The sequence below is a fragment of the Aedes aegypti genome, chromosome 2 (genome assembly GCF_002204515.2).
Source record: "Aedes aegypti strain LVP_AGWG chromosome 2, AaegL5.0 Primary Assembly, whole genome shotgun sequence".
Lineage (NCBI taxonomy): Eukaryota > Metazoa > Arthropoda > Insecta > Diptera > Culicidae > Aedes > Aedes aegypti.
In genome coordinates, this window is record NC_035108.1 from 215,466,083 (window position 1) to 215,484,027 (window position 17,945).

The 17,945-nt window shown below is 38.2% G+C and overlaps 1 protein-coding gene across 1 annotated transcript in view; it reads right to left on the reverse strand.

Annotated features, from left to right (window-relative positions):
• Positions 1–17,945, reverse strand: part of LOC110676375 — a 242,338-nt gene that overhangs the window by 81,111 nt on the left and 143,282 nt on the right. The window contains exon 5 of the mRNA XM_021843962.1: positions 15,598–15,708. Coding sequence (XP_021699654.1) covers positions 15,598–15,708 — 111 coding nt within the window. The remainder of the gene's footprint in view (positions 1–15,597; positions 15,709–17,945) is intronic.

The window sequence follows — 17,945 nt, forward strand, 5'->3', positions numbered from 1 at the left end:
CCGTATTTCATCGTATTGCCCCACATTACCCTATTATACATTGGTTAGTTGGTAATTTCAGCGCATGATTTGCGCTAGCTAAAAAACATGGTTTTCTGATTCTGATTCAGAATTTAAACATCCTGATATCTAGTTACATACTGTAACTAGATATTAGGATGTTTAAAAATTCTGATAGTTTGAAATATTGATCTCTTCGATAAAGTTGCTCATTAGTCAAAAGGCTTTCCACTACATGTTTGCTTTGTTCAAAATTCTACAACTAGTATGTGCTAGTGATATTTCACAAGGCTACACATATTTCAAGCTCACATATGTCACGATGCAGAACAGCTAGAAAGTCGATGTTTTCGGCAAAGTTATTCGTTAAGTAAGTTATTTTGCAATGTGCTGCGTGCTTGGTTAGTTCGGTATTCTATAACTAGGAGGCAAAAATTCAAAATTTGTGTAATAACCTATGCAGTTTAGTTGTTTTTGGTGAAGTTGAACGTTAAATTAACGGCTGTGCTGTGCGGTTGTACTACTTTTCTCCAAACACCGGTTCCCCGTATGCCAGTTCCACGAATATACCGTTTCCCCGAATATCCTAATTCTCCGAATAACTCTTTGCATTTCAAGGTAATGAACGAACCAGCCATCTGATATGCACCCTTCTTTACTCGATTGGCGGTTCTTTCGAGATTCACCATTCAGGTCATTCGGGAAAATGGCTTTCGGGAAACTGGCATTCGGGGCAAAGTAGCACAGTCCTCACGATGCAAAACAGTTAGCCAATGATTTCAGCAGAGTTGTTCGTTAGGTATTATTACGATATTCTGCCACTAAGAAGTGCTATTGAGATCTGAAAATTTTAAACTTTTATATCTGCAGATGCAGATCAGCTGGAACGTTAATGGTAAACTTGTTTGATTGGCAGCCTTTGCGGTACATGTATGATAAGTTCGATGTTTTAGCAACTGAGCTGAATATTTCAAAATCTTGTGTTTAGAAATGCTGATACAGTGCCCGTTCATTTTTGGCATACATGTTGGGATCCAGGTATTACTTCCCCAATTATCCATAATATCTTCGAATTATGATACGCGATTACGAAACATGTTCTATTTTAAATATCATTTTATTCCAGCGATCAGATCACGAAGACCGGTATGTCGCTCGCTTCGTACTCAACTGTCTAAAGACTCGTTCAATGCAACCGAGAAACTACAATTCAACTGTAAATTCAATGGAGTCTTCTACAAATAATTTAAACCTAATTTTATTGGTACAACAAGCATACGGTTCAATTTAAGCATTATTCATTCCAACACCGTGCCAAAATCGAACGGTTTTTCCGAAATTTGACAATTTTTACAATCAAATTAAAACTTAGGGTATAGGAATCCTATACTATACTGTATACTGTTCAAATGATTCGTTTTCTGTAACATAACATTTTTGGACGTGTTGCCAAAATCGAACGGACACTGTTATATAGTTTCGACAAAAGAATCCTGTGGTATTGGTTTGCTTTGCCATTTTTTCGTAATGCCAGATTATAAAGGGAAACCACATATGAACTCGATTTAATTCGATAGTGACATGCGATAGTATAACTTTTCCGAAAGCACCAGTCTTCAAGTGTGAGTTAAATACCTTGAGGCACTTACTAGTCCTCTTTAGTGTTAGTTACTTGTATCCATACGAAATAGGCGTATCTGTCAAAGATAAGCAATAAGGGCGGAATTAAAAGGTGCAAGGTACTCAAATCTACATTTGGATTCTCTTCATTGAGATTCTGCTCAGCGGGTATTTGAAATTAAAAAAAGCTGTTCCTTTGTCCAAATTCAACTTGTATGTAACTTTTGAATCAAGAGTTTTCATACAAATTTTTCAATAGTTATCAAAAATTGAGATAATTTGTAGTTAAGAAAAACGATAAAAAAAATAAAAAACGGCGGAGATATAGTTCTCTGAAGTTTTTTTTAATTTTGTATGACAAAACGGCTTAAGGTGATTATAAAACGAAGGCAAACTTTGAATTTTCAAGTGCACAAGACTGGAGAATCTGACAACAGTTCGCGTTTCAAGTCAATCAAACTGCTTGCTCTTGCTGGTCGGGGGATGGGAACATTTTCAACGCAGAGCGCTGTTTGGTTCTTAAGTCTTGTGCTCTTGAAATTTTGAGGTGTGGCTTCGTTCTATAATCACCTTAAGTGCATTTTATACTGTACGATACTGTACACGGAAAAAATCCGTTGCCGAATTCATGAACAAAAAGTCATGAATTCATAAAATTTTATGTTTCATGATATCATGACTAAAAGTAATGAAATTGTGACTATTATGCAAGGATTCGCATGCTCAGTGCGTTACACAAATCCAACTGTCACTTTCTTCATCTTAGTCAACACGTCTCATGGCGATCGGTGATGTTTTCTAGTGAAATTATAAAAAGTTTTGTTTTTGGAAAAGTTTAAATTCTTCGGAACCTTGTCATAATATCGATGACATTCTTGGCGAAATTCCCGTGAGTTCCTACATTGTTTCACGACACAGTTATTCTGCCGGAGCTGTTGGATGTTCCATAATGTACTTACTTCATCCTGACTATGCAAAACTATGCTTCGAGCGAAGATTTTTCTTGACAAATTCGTCGGCGATTTTAACTATTCGGAAGTGATGTATTCCCCACGTCCTATAACAGAACAGCTCACCAAAGGCCTTCGGCAGCCGTATGTTCCAGTTCCACTTTCCACATCCGCAGAGTCGCTAAGGAGTTTTCCATCACTCATGCTATCCACCAGCTCAGGGACCATTTGCCAATTCAATTGATGCTCGAAACAGCATTTTGCATACAAACCTATCCACCGAATGTTGTTTACAAACCTATCCACCGAATGTTGTTTGAGCTCCATATAGTCACATTTGCTCCATCATGCTTTGAAATTCTTAACTAATCAATGCACAGTGACCACACTCCATACAAATGCTGGCTAAAAGTATAATTCTCTCTCTCTCTCTCTCTCTCAGAACATTCAAAAATGAAAAAAAAAACATTACATGATTTCTGAAGACAATTGGATAGAAATAGTTGCTGAAACAAAAAATCGAGGGAACGGACCTGGTGTAATGGTTACAATTAATTATTTGCATGCCAATTTGAAGTAGAACATCCTGGGCAAGCTTTTGATGCTTTTTGAATCTATTTGGGAGCGGATGATGATAGAAAAAGCGATATTTATAACTAGTATGATGATCCAATTGTCTGTTTCGCATTGTAATGTTGAACTAAAGTTTCTCATTTTTGGCGGTTGAGAAAGATTTGGTTATGATTTAGTACAGAAACTATAATTTCTATTGAACAATATACAAAACATTTGAAAAATTTCAGCTGACATCTCTACATGTCAAGTGGTGTGAAAAATAGGAATATACACCGATTGATTTTAAACTTTGGAAAAAATTTATTCAGTCCTAAAGAAATAAAAAATATACATATGTATTTGGGAAATAATTCGCACACTTCACTGGCTAGCCTTGTGCAATGTGTAGTATATTGCCCCTTTCCTTATATAACTGTTTCTGAAAAATAAGCGTCCAAATCTTCAGAAATTCGCTGTTTTTTTTATCTTTTATCACAACATCTATTCCGTGCGATGAATCAGTCCCACTGAATTTTCGTATATTTTCAAGTAAAACTCAACTAAATTTTCTTTCCAACTAATTCTTGTGCGACTATTTTGTATATCAGCTGTTGAGTTTAGTTATAGTTAACAACTACCGAAAAAATGAACATTACATATACTTTGCAATTGGATCAAATGTACAAATTGTTGTGAAATTTGCGAAAAAGTTACATATCTGCTTGGTAAGAATTACAAAGTTTTTCGGTAGTTGTTAAACTTCCACCTGACTGGTTAGCCGTAAACCAAGATCATAATTAATTAAACTATTTAAAGTTATTTTGTCGATAGGTATAATTAAAATTTATCTTTATATAAATTAGCCACATTAAGTTTTGTTGAATAGCTGTAACTAATAATACTGCTCCTTGTCTAAATTAGTTTACTTTATGCATTCCATTGGCACTGTAATATATACATTTCGAACAATCCCATTTCACAGACAGTTCATGAATAATATATTAGAACCATTTGCTCCTGGAGGACGCTTCAGATCAGCAGCCACTTGGGACAGCAGGTGCCATATTTTCCACCACAGCTGTTTGCGAAGCAGATCAAGTTGCCGCCGCTGCAGTCCGCAGTGCGCTTGTTTGTATCTTCCAAACAGAGTTAGAGCATAACCCGCTAAGTACAGGGAACCGAGCCGAACGGTCATTGAGGGGGTGTCACTCCGGGTAGGAAACAAGCCAACATATTTATTCATACAAAAAGTGCTACTCGAATGCAAACCTTTTGGCCACAAACCATAGATTACGGCTCATTATCATTAGAGCCCACCGACGATGAGAAGAAAACTGCACATCACTTGGGGGCCTCATTTGGAGTGCTAAGCACTGGGTTTAGGTATTCCTGGAGCGCTTGGGGATTTGTTCATCGTTGAAGAAATGAAGAAATGCTTGTAACTGTTTGCACCTGGCAGTGCTCTTAAATGGGTTTCACACTTTCAGGGTCAGTCTAAGGCTTGAACCCATTGATGAGCAAGACCATTTCGAGGTTGTAATTCCGTTATACAAGTTGATCTACTTTAATCTCAGATAACTGTTACATTTCAATTACTTGTGTTGAATCCAGGATCACGAATTTACCACCAGTTGTAACAATAACAGACCAGTTAAAGAGTATGACGATTAGGCAAATTAGTTTTAGGTGCCCAAGGTGTAACTCATCGACAACAGTCGAGTTAAACCGAACAGAGAGAACCTGTCATGGCGAAGATATACGACGGGGGCGACTAATAAAATAATAACACAGCTGCAGGTGAAGTTGTAACACTGTAATGGAGAATAATAATAATGTTAATAATAATGATGATCATGCAATGGTCGCGCGCGCTTCGTGTCGATGGGGAATGATGTTGGACGACGACCGAAGGCTAGCGGCAGATATGGCGCACGAACACGGGACCGAGTCGTGCCTTGGTGGCTTGGACGGTTTGACATGTGTAATTTTATGGTTTTTTGAGCACCGCAATCGTCGTCTAATCATTCTGCCTTTGGCGTGTCGAATAATTGAGATCAGATCCCGTGAAGAGATTTAGGTTTTGAACCTGATGGTCTACATCTAAATACAGTCGCCCTACAGTTATAGATAGCACACAGATATAGATCAGAGTTGGATTAAACTGAGAATATCTCATCTAATAGAGTAGCAATTTCGTAGGATACATTTTACCCACTTCTTCTTTATCTTTTTGGCATTACGTCCTCACTGGAACAGAGCCTGCTTCTCAGTGTTCCTACGGGCATTTCCACTGTTATTTATTGAAAGCTTTCTTTGGCAGTTATGTTTAGGGTTGTATTAATTATTGAAATGTTTGAATTAGTAATGGTAAAACGATGCACTTTCCTACGCCTTTCTAACATTATGTAACAATTTAAAAAGACGCTAAGTCGTATGTTACGGATTATTAATGAAATGAATAAATAAATATATAGCAAACAGAGTTGGACCAAACTAATGCCTAGTTTACCCTCCCTTTTGAATATTTACGTAATAAGTGAAGGATCCCTTTCGGAATAAAAATGATTGTTTGAATGTTTAACCCTCTAATACCCAAATTATTATTTTCGATCTAAATATCATTTTTAGTTATCTAAAATCGTTCTAAACACGTTTTGGGCAATGATTTATTTTTATTCGCAAATCTATGAATTTAGGTTTTTGATTTTTATAATTTTTATTTTTGTTTTTTATCCTTTTTCATTTTTTTATGAAGCCTCTTCTAGTTACTGATTTTTGGCAATAATAAAAAATCAAGTTTTTACGGTGCTTTTAAAAATAATAAATTTTCAATATTTTTCTGGAAATATTTTTATTTTCCGTGTAATTAACGGAAAAACACGTTTGATTTTTTTTTAATACCATCAAGCTTTTCTTCTGCTATAGATTGATAGTAGAAAAATATAAAATATACGATTTTTTAATTACACGTTGAATAAACCCCAGGCATTTATAGGATATATAAGAATACTATTTTTCAAAAATACAAAAATGTTTTAAAAGTCATAAAAAAACTTTCCTGATATGAGTCAAGGTTTAAGTCAAAAATAAAATCATTTTGATTTCCGAGCTACGAAAAAATACACAAAATTCCAAAGTGTACCCCGTCTAAAGGCGTCTAGTCATTTTGGCTTGAATTTTCATGAAAGATACTCTCTTGAAAATCTCACCGCAAATGAGCTTTGCCTGAAGGTCCCACTTACCCTAGATTCTAAAGCTCCGGGATACCTTACCTTTTTTTTTTATGGGGAATGAAATTCTTCTTCTTCTTTTACTTTATTATAGAAACTTTCAGTCATGGGCCGGATTGAAGTTAATTTTTAATGCTTCTGTTCTAACTAGCGGACGAATACGAGTTGCCTTGAATAATTGTACACGATGGGTTTCAACTTGTCAAGATACTCTCGAGTAACACATTTCCAACCCCAGCTCTTGGGATGTTCTTTTAGAAACTTCTATAAATTATGAACTTGTCTAACGTTTCCCAGGTCCGGCTCTTCGACACAAGTGAGGAAGCAAACAGTTCCGCCAACCGTGATTAGTGTTTCCGAATTCGATGGATTTATTCAGGAGGTCTTGAACTCCATTAGGGGCATCAGGGGAATGTGACATCACATGTATTGCTATAATGGAACGCACCCGGGCTGCGATCGAGGTTATCCGAGATGCAGCTCTTGGTTGAATCGCTGACACCTTGCGTCATGGCGTCCAAGAGACCATGCTCAAGGTAGCTGACCTACCCCGGGGTTACCTCGGAGGTAGGTATAGGTGATATATTAAGCCTTACTAAAATGCATATATCCATAGCTGTCAGAGAAGATATATTGCATAACGAAGTTCAACTGGATACCGACTTGGAAGCCTGCGTGGTTACCTTTCAATTTCCGACCGATTTTACAAAGTTGGCAAAGAAAGCCACGTCATCGGCAAACTGCAAGACCGCATTTACCTGTTCCTTTTGTGATACTGGGCGACACGAACGTTCATCACTCCTCCTGAGGATCGCATAAGGTCGACGTTAGAGGAGAGCGCTTGTAACAGTTGCTCGACACGCTAGGGTACTCAGTATCGACTAGAATCGATCCTACAACTGGGGTTGAGTCAGTGGTTGATCTTTCCATCGCCTCATGGGATGGCACCGACCATTTAATCTGGAAAGTACCTAGTCGATGATTTACACGGTAGTGACCACTTCCCTATCTTAATGTCGCAGACCGTAGACCCCGTGTCTACTGTGACGAGGCTTAGGTGGAGTTTTGAGAAGACAGACTGAGACGGGTTCTGCAAAGACGGTCTCTCTGACGTTCACAAGACGTTTACCACTGATACGTGAGGCCGCACATAGTAACATTTGTATTTGTATTTGTATTTGGTACGTATACTGGCTCTAGAGTCTAAACGATCCCTCGAGGGCTATTAAGCTGAAAGAGTTTCAGCGTGCTCGTGCCAAGTCCAGGTGATCGAAGATGACAAAAAGGACCTTCTGCCGAATCTACGGCAGATATATCGGATCCACTAGCTCTAGCAAGCTTTGGAGAAAGGTTAAAGCCGTCAGTGGAAAGAGTAGGCATGTGCAAAAAGTGATCAGGGTAGAGGAAAGCTTCACTAATGATGCGGGTAAGGTTGCTGAGGCCTTTGCTGACCAATTCGCCAGGGTGTTGGCGAACAGCAATTTCAGTGATAACTTCCGGCGGGCTAAGTCGATAGCCGAAGCGGAGTTTAGCTTCTCTGACGAAAGCCGCCACAGTCTTGGGATAGACTGTATCAGAGACTTAGACTTGAACGAGCTCGAATGGGCACTCTTATCGATTGTGGCAAAGGGCCTGGGATGAGTCGGCTCCGAAGGTCGACTGGAGTGTGAAGAAGCGGTGTGGTGCCAAAGCCTTTCCTAATGTAGCCCTGGCTGTACATATGGAGAAGTTGCGGCCCAGTATAGCGGAAGACCCTTCCTCTCCACTGATGGTTCGTTGATTCTTGACGAGGTTGGTTACGGTGTGTCTGAAAGTGCCATAGCAGGCTGGCTACCCGGTTAATGTGGTATCTTCTCAGCTGAGGCCTACGCCCTGTTGCAGGCTTGTAAGCTTGCTAACGGGGTTCAGACTGTCATCTTCTCCGATTCCGCAAGCTGTTTCTCCGCCATTGAATCCGTGGTTGATAGAAGTACAGCGAGCATAATCTTCGTCTGGGTACCAATCCATACGAGTATCCCAAGCAATGAAGCTGCTGATAAACTAGCAAACCACGGTCGTCGTGCTCAACAGGAGGTGCCATACTGTGACGCCAACCGCTGGGTGAAGCAAATGTCTCGAAGCGTATGGAACGCCGAGTGGTTTAACAACCGAGAAATTTTCCTGCGCAGAATCAATAATACAAAAGAATAGTGGCGAGACAATCCTAATCCTCGAGATCAGAAAATTTTGACTCGGCTGAGGATCGGACATACTCGACTCAGTCATGGGCCAAGGTTCAGAGGCAATACTGCGTATTGCCAGTCGTGCGATCAGAGATTAAATGTTAATTATCTTTTGTTGGGGCTCAATTAAGGGCAGAGTGTGGCGTATTTGGATCAGTACGGGAAGTGCTAGTCAATGATCGCAGCACAGAAGCGTCGGTGCACAAGCTCATCAGAACTCTGGGTTACTACGACGCTATTTGAGGGCGGTCGATGCTACAGCACGCGAGATGCCGTACTGGAAATGGTACTTTAGGTGGTAGCACCCTGCTTGGAGGTTGTTAGCGGCACGATTGGAGGTTAGGTATCGAGCCGGCGTGCTCGATAAAGTATTGTATGCTTAAATATTTAATTTTGGAGGCCAATAGAAGGGTCGATGCTATGGCACGTGAGATGCTATACTCGACAGGTATTGTACACGGCAATACTTTACTTGGAGGTGGTACTCCAAGTTAGCGGTACGTAGAGTGGTCGATGCAACAGCTAGTCGAGCTACTGTGCACGACAAGGTGTTGTAGATGGTAATGCCTAGCTTGGAGGTTGGCTTTCCTAGCATTTGAAGTTGAACTAGAAAGAAAATGACAATAGACCATTTCCGTCAGACCTTACCCCCAATTTTTATATTTTTCTTCGAAAGACGATTATTTTTAATGATTATTGACGCTTCAAGATATTTTTTATATGCACTCCTGATTTTCTTACAATTTTTTGAAAATTCGGGAATTTGAGGTGAATTTTGTCGTGCGGCACAGTTGTTTCAACCCTATGGGCATAGAAAGTGGAGATTTTTCCAAAACTTATAACAACCCTGCATTGAATGTTTGTAGACAACAAAATGTCAAATCCAGCAACAACAAAATTGATTCGCTCGTTGGTTTGTTGCTTATCAACCTCACGTTAAACTTGTTCCACTCAAAGATGAGTACCGGGTGCACAAAATCGGCCTCTTCTCATGCAGCACGTTTCCTGTGCAAATAGGTTGTATTCATGATTGAGCAAGGGTTTGTAAACAAAAATTGAAAAGTAAATTACGTACTGCGAAAGAACGCTCGAAATGCAGAATTTGCTTCCACTTTTCTCTTGGTTCTAAAAACATGACAATGTTTTTGTTTTTTTTTTTTTGATTTTTGCTTTCTATTTGAATAGCTATAGGTGAAGCAAATGAGGAAACAAATTTCGCATTTGTGGCCATCTTTAAGCTATTCGATTGAAAAAGTCCCGGAAAAATTTCCATCTTACCAACGGTCAACTGTTTGCTGCCACGCGGAAGATGACTGGCAGTTCCATTTACAGCGATCTGCATTTAGTCAATGGCCAACACGTATATGTATAGGATGAGTGCGAATTGCACAGATTTTTCAATTATTCAGACATTTTTGCATTCGTTGCTTTATTTTGTGTAGAACGAACACATGCGATGCGTGAATCTGGTTTAGCGTGCTGCTTCTATGCCCTCAAGCAATCGCACCGAAATCACAAGAACTCCACGAAAAATGGCCGTCGAAAAATGGCTGGACAAATTCATTTTTGAAATTCTTCCCGACCACAACAAATGACTCATTTATCTCATGGCCTGAAGCTGCTGTGGTGCGCCGGATGATCCGCGATGGGTTCCTGCTCTCTTGTGATTTTGTGGCCGGCTTCAAACTGCCAACGCAGATTTCACTTCACCGGATATCCATGGAAGCCGGGCGGAATCCGAATCAAATAATATATTATTCGAACAGCTCTTACAACCTTAAAAGCGACAATGTTCCGGATTTAAAATTGGGATCAAATAGCTTAAAAGACGGTATGCTGCCATACACTGAAATTTTTCGTTGTCAATTTTCCACTGGTCGCAAAACCAGGAGAGTATGACCCTCTTCAAAAATTATTTAGCTGGAGCACCACAGCAACTTCTCTCTTCCTGATGGTTTTTCCACTTGTGTGGGGTCTTGAAAACAAAACGGGGAAATATTTTATTAACATAATTAGGTTCCGATGTTCAAATATAGATATTTGAATGGCCAGCACCAGCACCAAGGTCGTTTCCGGGACGGATGTGGGGATTGCAGTCATCACAATTACCAAAAAAGGAACAAGTAGGCTTCAAACCCGAAGATCAACAAAGTAGAGACCAATGTTCTGAATTTACTTAGGTGGCGCAAATCATTGATACGTGCCACTATTTCTTTCTTTTATTTTCCGGCTGACGTCACTATTTGCTCTACATAAGAATTGCGAAAGAATAAAAGAGAGGACTAGTGTCACGCATCAATAATCTGCCCCACCTGAGTAAATCTTAATCATTGGAGTAAATCCAGAAGCTTGAGTGGAGACCACAAAGGAACAGCTGATCAAAATTCACCACAACGTGGAGATAAAATCATAGGGGAAAAAGGGGCCTGATAAAAATCGGAGAGAAATAAAATGTAGAGGACCGTGGGGTGAACTGTCGTGCCGCCAGTTTTTCATTGTTTTTCAATAGTTAAAGGCTTCAAACGATATGGGTTCCTTAGGGAAGTTTGTTCAGTAAATTGAAAGAAAGCTCATGAGCAAATATTTTTTTTTGACGGAAATGGTCTATTGGGTTATGTTAAAGCTCGACGAGCCATTCCACTAGTAGAAGATCACTGACTTCCCAAGGAGGAACAAATAGCTCCCCAATAACTTATGCATACCATATTTTAGTATCATACCAAAATTAGGTATTGTTCAGTGTCAATACATCAATTTGATAATATAATGGTATTGAGAAAAATCTTTAAAACAATTAAAAATACTTCATTGAGGTATTAGACAGCTATTGCGGTCTGCTAGAGGTATTGAACTACTATTGGAAAATTTCACTTTTATATGAAAATCCATCAAGTATTATTGAGGTATTACAATACCTGATCTAATTATCAGTTTGGTTTTCGTAGCTTGAGATATTATTTGAGGTGTTTTACCTCTTATGCAGGGCTCATTCATACCTCATTCAGGTTGTTAGTATTGGAAATTATCTGGAATGGAATACCTCAATTTGGTATTCAGAAGTTATTTTCTTCTGCTCGGGTTGCTTGTCTTGCCGGTCTTGTCGGTCCCAGCTTGCCCATCCGGGAGATTATCGAAATCGAAATGTATTAGGTATAAGAATAGTTAGAGTTGATGTTTTAGTTGAATTTTTGGGGTTTTTGCAATTTCTCATCGTAATAGGCTTATTTTCATCACGCCAATCTGTCATGAAACGGCCTACTTTCCTGCACTGAAGTATGCAGTGCGGGAATAGTCATTACACAACTGAAACCAGTGTTGTAATGGTTTATTAATACAAGACAATTTACACCAGTGGTGCTCAAGCTGGAGCACGTTGCGGGCCAAATCGTGATTTTTCATCAGCTCAGCGGGCCGCATTGTTTATTTGCTCGTCTCGCAGGAAACCATTTTCAAGATGCACACTTAAAATACTACACACAAAGCTTTTGCAGTTTAATGCAGGCAATAAGCTCAATAAATCAGCTGAATTAGATAGTTTCCGACCGTATGTTAGTAAAAAATATATTTCACAAAAGTCCTGAAAAACTTACGCATCAATAATACCAAGTAAACGATTTTCCAACAGTTTATAGTTTTTGTGTCACATAAAATGTAGCACGATAGATTTCTTTCTATAGATTTTCTCTTCTGTGAATAAAGGAGAGAAGATTCAAAGTTTTCGGCATGTTTCCATCTCAGGGCGCAAAATTACTTCGCTGACTAGCGTGAAAAAGGGCAAAGAAACTTGTCACTTTTATTCGCAGAAGAGAATATCAATGCAAAGAAATCGATTATGTTACATTTGGCCTCATTCATGCACACACATTATTTAATAATTCAAAATTCCCAAAACTCAGAATATGCAAATGAGATTTAAATAATGAAAAAAAAAGAGTGTTTTTCATATAAAACAAAATAAAAGGACTGATTGACTTTCCCAGCTATTTTTAAATGTATTAACAAAACTCTCCTTATCACTGTTAATTTCTCCTGCGCATTAACCTTTTTTTCTCATGGTAGCATTCATCGATAAATAATAAACAAACAATTGATTTCGATTAAAAAAATATATATATTTTGAACAGTTTAGCTTCTTTGCAACAACTTTTGCTCAAGAACTTATTTTAAAAACGCCATATTGACAGATAAAATGTCGACCAAAACTGTTGTTAGAAAGGGTTGACAAATTTTATTGGTTTTGTTTCTAAGAAAAGAATCAGAATGATTTGCAGATTAATTGTTTTGATTTTTATGAAAGATTCTGCCTGTGAATACAAACATTGAAAATAATTAATTGTGAACGAAACAGATTCAGAATCAAGATCAAATCCAGATTTTTTAAATTATTATGAAAATATTCACATTTTTCCCAACGACGTATTTAACAACAACAAAACATTTAAACAAGAACCACAAAAGTAATAATGACCAGTACGAGTTTTTCCCCATTTCTTTGGAAGTATTGGAAGTCCTTATTAAATGTTATGCACTTTTGTAATTGTACAATAAGAATTTTCTTCTTTTCTCCAAAAGTGTTCCGCGGGCCACATTCTTGGGCTCAGAGGGCCACATGCGGCCCGCGGGCCGCAGGATGAGCACCACTGATTTACACCGTCTTCACTGACTGAACATAACTAACATTAGACAACGGACACACGGAACGACCAGTGGATCAGTGAAGAATTTTTCGTTTGACGAAAAGTTTTCTCCGACTGGTGCGGGGAATCGAACCCACATTCCGTAGCACCGTGGTCACCGAAGTGCGGCCCGCGGGCCGCACGTGATGGCTGTATCTCTTAAGTCTGATAAGTTCCGCAATTTTTTTCTTCGGGTAGCTGTTCTATTTCGAAAGTTATCAAGAACATGCAACTAAATTATTACGAGAACTATACGCTATCAGAAATAAAAATGTTTGAAAAAACAGGACTGAGGATCACTACGCCTAAACGACTGACTCCGCTAACCGCACGGCTACGAAGCCCACAATGCAACGCTTTTATCGCAAATTTGAATTTTTCTTATAGTGATTCGATTCTCCGGAGTGAAATAAAAAACGATACTCCGGATAATCGAGTCCGACCTGTAATTGTTTAAAACTTGAGAATAACGGCATGAAATATATGAGTTTTATAAATCGATTGTACCATCACTAAGATAAAGCCGATTTAACATTAAAGTTCAATTGATTCTCGATCCCGGGGCCGTGTTAAAATTTTATCCTTATATTAGTCGACTCTTTCCCACAGCGAATTGTCGCCTGACAGTGCTTCACACATCATTCAATAATTTGTTCGGTGATTGCTACGTCTTTCACTTTGGTATTGTGGGTGTAGCTATCAATAGCCCGGAGCTTTTTATAACCCAGTGATCGCTCAGTAGGCGTTGGATAGTGATTTAGCAATCGGCGATAAAATTGCTGGGTGGTGCCGACACGCTTCACTGATTTTCCCGATGATTGGTGTTTTACTGCCTACTATGATGCTGCGCCAGAATAATTCAATCATGGGTGCATTCTGTTGGCAGATGGGTTAACATTCACTTTTCTATTATGGATTGAACTGCTCATAAAAGCATAACTGTCTTACATGGAATTTCGAACCAACATATTTTTAATCGCAAAATTCGCAATTTAAATATTAAAATAGAGACATAATTTCATTCCCAAAAGCAACTGCAAAACGTTCAAGTTTATATATTTTGCTGATCAATGGTGCGATGGTGCTAAATAAATATGGGATGCAGAAATATATAAAAAAAATAGAACATTTGTATCAGAAAAAAGAACTTTAAACTTTGAGCGTTATTTTCTCAATGCCTACTTTTTTCATATGAGACAGGTATGCTTTTATGGGCAGTGAAGGCCTTAGAGAATTAAGCCAAAACGTGATTCACCATTCTACAGTTGAGTAAGTGTCTTACGTTTTCGCAGAGGGGAAATGTAAATGAGGTCATTGAGTTGTTTATGACACTTGTATTGCAGTTTAGTTGAATTACATAGCGCTGCAGCGGCACTGTCTGGAGTGTTGGCACTACGAAAAGTGTCATCCACTTGACTTGCCGCGTTTGTTTTTATCCATATGCACGATTTTTTGCATATTGCGGTTTTTATGGCACTTATTCTGATGTAAACATATTATTAAGAGTTCAGCATATGGTACTCTATCTTTCATTGCTGACTTGTGCATTTTACTATTGTTGGACAAATGAACCGTGATAGATTATATTTTATATGTTTTATTGCTTTTGTTTGAAAAATTCTAGAGTTTTTTTAATTGTTTCTACGGCTTATAAATCTCTATAGGTCTCTGTTTGGTTTGAACTAATTTTGTATTGCGTAAAACGCTTTACTCCCAATTATTTAAAAAAAAAAATAGGTAGACAATGTAACCACGTTTAAACATTGCAATTAAAACTAAGTACCGTTTCTTCAAAACAAAGTTGATACCGCGATGAAGCAAAAGGTTAAAATAGGGTTATTGACTTCTGGGTGGCAAATGGAAGCCGACCTCCCTCAGTATTGGCCGTCTGTTCTCCACTAGAAATCCCATAGCAGGACCACCACAGATCGCTATGCTTCCTTCAAGTATGGAAGATAATTGTTTGCAGAGATGACTTAAGTGTTACTTGTCGCGAAAATGGATTACTGGCAAACTTGAACGGCCAAGATGCGAAGTTATTTAAGTAGCACACTTACCTGGGCCCAGATAGCCGTAGCGGTAAACGCGCAGCTATTCAGCATGACCATGCTGAGGGTCGTGGGTTCGAATCCCGCTGGTCGAGGATCTTTTCGTAAAGGAAATTTTCTCGATTCCCAGGGCATAGAGTATATTCGTACCTGCCACACGATATACACATGCAAAAATGGTCAATCGGCAAAGAAAGCTCTCAGTTAATAACTGTGGAAGTGCTCATAAGAACACTAATCTGAGAAGCAGGCTTTGTCTCAGTTGGGACGTAACGCCAGAAAGAAGAAGAACTTACCTGGAAAGCCGATCTCCTTGCTTGGGTAGACAATTTGACCACGGTGCGGCAGAAACACGAAGGGAATTTTCTCCAACGTTGAGCCACTGACAAATGGCGCAAGGGTACATTCTGAAAAGGGAAGTGATGGGGAGAGATGTGTTAATTGTGGTGTGGAATTCATCGATGTATTTATTATATGAGTCGAAATAATTTCTCGGTCAAATCAAACGTGAGTGTGAAGTACTTACTGAGTGCATGTATGGATTTGTAATTTCATAAAATGTTTAATATTTTCAAATAATGCCAACATTGTTCATGCTTTTGAGCAACAAGTCGAAGCAAACCAGGCGTTTGTAATCAAGTGAGGAAGTAAAGGGTTGCGCCAATCGTGGTCAGTATTTCCGAATTTGTTGGATTTAGGTAGAAAATTGTGAACTCCGGTAGGAGAATCAAGGTTTCCCTCATAATCGCAAAAAAAGTTTATCACCTTTCTCAGGAATTTCGATGCCACTTCAACAAAAGTTATTTGAATATGTTAAGACTCAAGAATCCATCATTCAATCATCAGCAATCATCAAATATGAAAAACCAGTTTTTTTCGTTCAAATTGAAAGACATCCTCATAAAAATCGATCACTGCATTACAGATAGCAAGTGTAATGCAATGATAGATTTTCATAAACATTGCTTCGGTTTTGAGCAAAAAAACTGATTTTGAAAATTTGTAAAACGATGATGGTTATTTTCCTCTTAAGCCTTTGGAAAAGGCTATATATGTAATATGTCCAGTAACTTTAGAATTGTAGTAAACATTCGTCCCAGACAAAAATACAGCTAGACAAGACGATTCAAGACGGACGACCTGATCCATAGTAGCCTTGCTATACAGACAGGGTGTCTACTACCTGGAAAACCTGGATTTTTCAGGGAATTTCGATAGCAATTATGAGAATTCCTTTGGAGCAGTAAATCATGGTGGAATATGTTCATGACAAAGTCAAAACCCCCAAAAAATGTGCTATCAAAACGCTCCTTGAGCTGTTCAGTGAATATCTTTTCGGGTATGAAATTTTATCGATTTCCCAAAACATGATTGTATATCTCTAATTTTGATCAAAAATGGGTTCACATATCTTCATATAAGATTTTTAAAATTATTTTAAATTGGAAAAACTCGAAAACTGATTTTGGGAAAGTAATCTGGAATTCAAACGACTTTCAATTTAAAATGTCGAAACAATGAATTTATTAATTTCAGGGCTGGTAGCAGGTTTCTTTTTAGAGGCTTGGTCTCTATTTTAATGGAAGTCTCTTAAAAGATACTAGTTTTGATGAAAGATCTCTGAAGTCTTTATATTTTTCACCAAAATAGTCTGTAAAGTCTCATTTTTCCTTATTATGCTTGCAGCGAATTGTGATGTACAATTCTGCAGACTCCAGATAAACCTTCAGAGACTGTTACGAGACTGTTACTGATTCGTCAACAATTTCATTTTAGATTTCTAGAGGAGAAGCTTCAATAATTATCTAAGTGGTTTTCCAGCTATTTAATGTGGAATATTCTCAAGGACTGTTACAGGGATCTCTCCAGAAATTCTTCTAGAGATTCCTCTACCAAAGATAGTCTTCCACCAATTTTACAAAGAATATCATGAGAAATTTCTCCAGAAAATTCACGAGCACTTCAACATTACTATTTATCTCCAGTAATTTGCTCAGGGATCACTTTGAAATTTTTTCCAAACACTGTCCTAGGACTTCCCTCAGATATTTTCTCACTAATCTGTCAACTGAATTTTCCAGTTGTTAGTCTACGAGGTCTTCCAAAGATTGTTACAGAATTTCTTCCAAGAAAACCCGCAAAAGTCTTAGAACAAAATGTTCAAGGATATTTTTTCAAGAAATCAGACAAACATTTCTACGCCATTTCATCCACGGTTACTCCAAAGAATCCTGGAGGGGTTATTCGAGATCTTCTTTTAAGAACTTATCGAAGAATTCCTCAAATTTGACCCTGTGTTTCATCATTGAACTCCTCTAGAGTTTTCCGTAGGATTTGTTTTTTTCCGAATTTCATCTAATGACTACAACTGCAGTTCTTCCAAACATTTCTCAGTTAAATTTAAAAAAAATCACATGGAATCTACAAAAGTTTATTAAAGGGGAAAGCACAAATTTTAGCCTCAGCACTAATTTTCTACCTATCCAAACGATTTTGGCTTACTTTGCATGTAAATCCGAAAATAGACACTGAATTCTTGTAGGTCGAAAATTAGTGATTTTACTCTGATCATTCCCTCACATTTTGGTAAGGTATTCCATCCGATGTTCTTCAAAAAATTTCTTCTGAAAATCCTGCAGGATAT